Source organism: Notechis scutatus, chromosome 2, assembly GCF_049901735.1.
Source record: "Notechis scutatus isolate UNSWTSFEM ecotype Mainland chromosome 2, rNotScu1.2, whole genome shotgun sequence".
Taxonomy (NCBI): Eukaryota; Metazoa; Chordata; class Lepidosauria; order Squamata; family Elapidae; genus Notechis; species Notechis scutatus.
Window position 1 is genome coordinate 150047489 of NC_142010.1, and position 3073 is coordinate 150050561.

Here is a 3073-nt window from a genome sequence, read left to right on the forward strand (position 1 = left end):
CACAATGGAACCCAATTTTTTGTTGCTAAGTGAGTGTAATAGTATCTCTCATAGGAACAATATACAGTAGTATTAAAATGTCACCTTTCAGAATCACAGTAAGAATTCACTTTGCATTTCAGAATGGAAGACATAATATATGGAGTTTATAACCCACAGTTGGCTTTCTTAGAGAATCTTTGAAGAAATAGTTGAAGGGAAAAAAAGATAGGGCTTCTATTTTCAATCTGGAACAACAAAAGCTATGTAAAATATCTCATCTTTTTATCTGAGTGCCTTGTTTACTAGTTTCACAGTTGACCTGCAGCTTCTTTTGGGGCAGCCTCAGTTTTATCACAGTTCATCTCTTCTGAAACCAGCCTCTTAATATTCTTTTCATTGCCTCGTGCATTGTACTGTTCCTCAGGCTGTATATGAAAGGGTTGAGCATGGGAGTCACCACCGTGTACAATATTGATGCAATTTTAAATTTTAACCCAGCGTAAGTGGAGGATGGGCGGATATAAATGCCTAACAGAGTCCCATAAAACAAAGCAACAGTAGTGAGATGGGAAATGCAGGTGGAGAAGGCCTTGTATTTGCTGAGGCCTGATGGTAATTTCAAAACTTTGAATACAATGAAAAGGTAGGACAAAATGATCAGCAAAAGGGGTCCAAGGAGCATGGCAGTGCCTTCACTGACAAGCAGCATTTCAACCGATGAGGTGTCAGAGCAGGAGAGCTTCAGTAAAGGATGGAGGTCACAGAAGAAATGAGGAATCTCTCGGGAAGCACAAAACTTAAAGTTGCACATGGAAAGAACATACAGTAGGGAGTGGGCACAAGCCAGGAGCCAAGATACAGCAGCCAGTTGTATGCAGAATCTGTAGCTCATGGTTGTTGCATAATGCAATGGACGGCAAATGGCCACATAGCGGTCGTATGCCATGGAGGCCAGGAGAAAGTTATCTGCTGCGCAGAAGCTCACAAAGAAATACACCTGTGTCAGACAACCACTAAAGGATATGGAGTTTGTGCGGGACAGCAGGTTCTGCAGCATTTGGGGTACAATGGTGGAGCTCAATCCAAGATCAGCCAATGACAAGTGACAGAGGAAGAAATACATGGGAGCATGGAGGAGGCTGGCACTGGAGAAGATCAGCAAGAGTATCATGAGGTTTCCTAGCAGACAAAGCAGGTACATACAAAGGAAAACAGGAAAAAGGAATCCTTGAAACTCTGGAGAGGAAGAAAAACCCAGGAGGATGAATCCAATAAAGTTGGTTTGGTTCTCCGGATTCTTTTCCATAAGTCAGCTGAAAATATGGATTTTTTTCATCGTTTTATTTATATATCTGCTTTGTACAGTATTTCAGCTAGACACGAAGGAAAAGAAGTACAGCACTTGAGGACATGGGGAAAATGACTAGTCTTTAAGCCAACTTGAATTATTTTGATTTGTATTCCAAAAATGGGGCATGGGAGGCACATTTATTTCTGTATATGTCTGAAAATGGTAAAGGCATACATAAATTTCTTTGAATTCACTTTACAGACCACAAGCTTGTAATAAAGAAGATTGATATTGGACATTTAGTATTCTATTGCGATTGCTCTTAGACTCACTGAATATAGGTTGGCGTTATGATACTTTATTTATGGCTTAGGCATGTGTTGTGGTGAGTCAGGTGTCTAAATGACAGGTGTTGCTTAATTATTTAGGACAGTTAAAACAAAAGAATTTTGTGTGGCTTTTCCAGTTTGGAGGAATGACATTTCAAATTGGGGATGGTATTTTAAGGTTCTATTCTAAAGTGATGTATATTCACTTTAGAAAGAAAAAATCTACTTTCTTTATTCACTCTTGAGGTCTGATTTAGAGATAGTTGAAATGAATGATAAGTGGCTTTTCTGAATCAGGATGTGCCTGACTAAAGAAGCTGAAACTTAGAATGTACTTTTATAAATACCTATTCAAAAATCTAATTGTGATGACGTTGGGTATTACAAATGAAATTCTTTCATTGTTCCTTGCATATAAGATAGCCCCTTCTTCCTCTGAAGTGAACTCAGACTGAAATGGCCCATTTAATAGCATTGAGGCTATAGCAAGCTGTCTTCTACTGCCATGGATCATTCATCTATTTCATCTGTCCTTGTGTTTCCTAACCGGCAATAGCATTGTGGCTCTTTGTTGATGACCAAGAATTGTGTTTGGGAAATTCTTTATGCAAAGCAGTGACACAACAGCCTTTCTCCAGATTCTCTGATTGTTTCCTGTGCTATTTAGCTACTGTAGGACAAACCAAATTCTAACCCTAATAGTCCTTTTCAACTTCCTTTTCTGGACTGCTTTCTCATCAACACTTTTGTATTGCATTCCTATCTCTATCTTCCAGTTTGCAAAAAAAAAAAAAAGGCCATTTGTTGAGGATAATTTGAGCAATAATGGCAGATAGAGGAGCCACACAACAAAACTGTCCTTTTTCCATTTTCACAATACAATAGATTGAGAATCCTTTGTATATGGTCCCTAAGTTCTTTGTAAATGATCATATGAAAGTCTCCTACTCAGGCAGAACTTTCATCCATTGCCCCCAATCCTTAATGTCATGGATGGACTCCTTCTGGACTTTTTCCCAGCCCAAATTTGAAGAGGGAGGAGGAATTCTCATGTGACATACAGCCTCTTTTCCCTGGCTGAGGCTCAGCCTTTGCCTCCTATGCTATTTAGCTGAGGAATCTAAATGAAAGAACTTAACCCTTCCATTACAATTGTCTTCTCATTGCGGCATCACCTTATTATTTCATGACCTCTATATGTACTACAACTTTGCAAAAGTGCAGTGTCTATGGAGATGACTTCATATGTCTATGAAGGAAGGGGAGGAGAGAAAAGCTGAACAAGGAATTATCTTTCTTCTACGTTTCATCCAACTACAGTATGCCGGGTAGCAATAGTGTGGAAGGATGAAGTGCAATTCTATACAATTTTGATGTAGAGGGAGAAAGAGAAAACTCTTAAATAAAAAGCTTACTGGTTTGTGTCCATAAAGAAAAAAAAATCACTAAATATTATACTGTACCTCTGGCA

General features: G+C 38.9%; 1 protein-coding gene across 1 annotated transcript; it reads right to left on the bottom strand.

Moving 5' to 3' along the window:
* Window positions 1–340: 340 nt before the first annotated feature.
* Window positions 341–1288, bottom strand: LOC113417829 (olfactory receptor 1L4-like). The gene has a single exon (XM_026676414.2). It carries the CDS (start codon window positions 1286–1288, stop codon window positions 341–343), a length of 948 nt encoding a protein of 315 aa, XP_026532199.2.
* Window positions 1289–3073: the final 1785 nt, after the last annotated feature.

Bases quoted from the DNA above. Each gene is read 5' to 3' on its own strand.
- LOC113417829 (XM_026676414.2), bottom strand. From the start codon at position 1,288: ATGGAAAAGAATCCGGAGAACCAAACCAACTTTATTGGATTCATCCTC.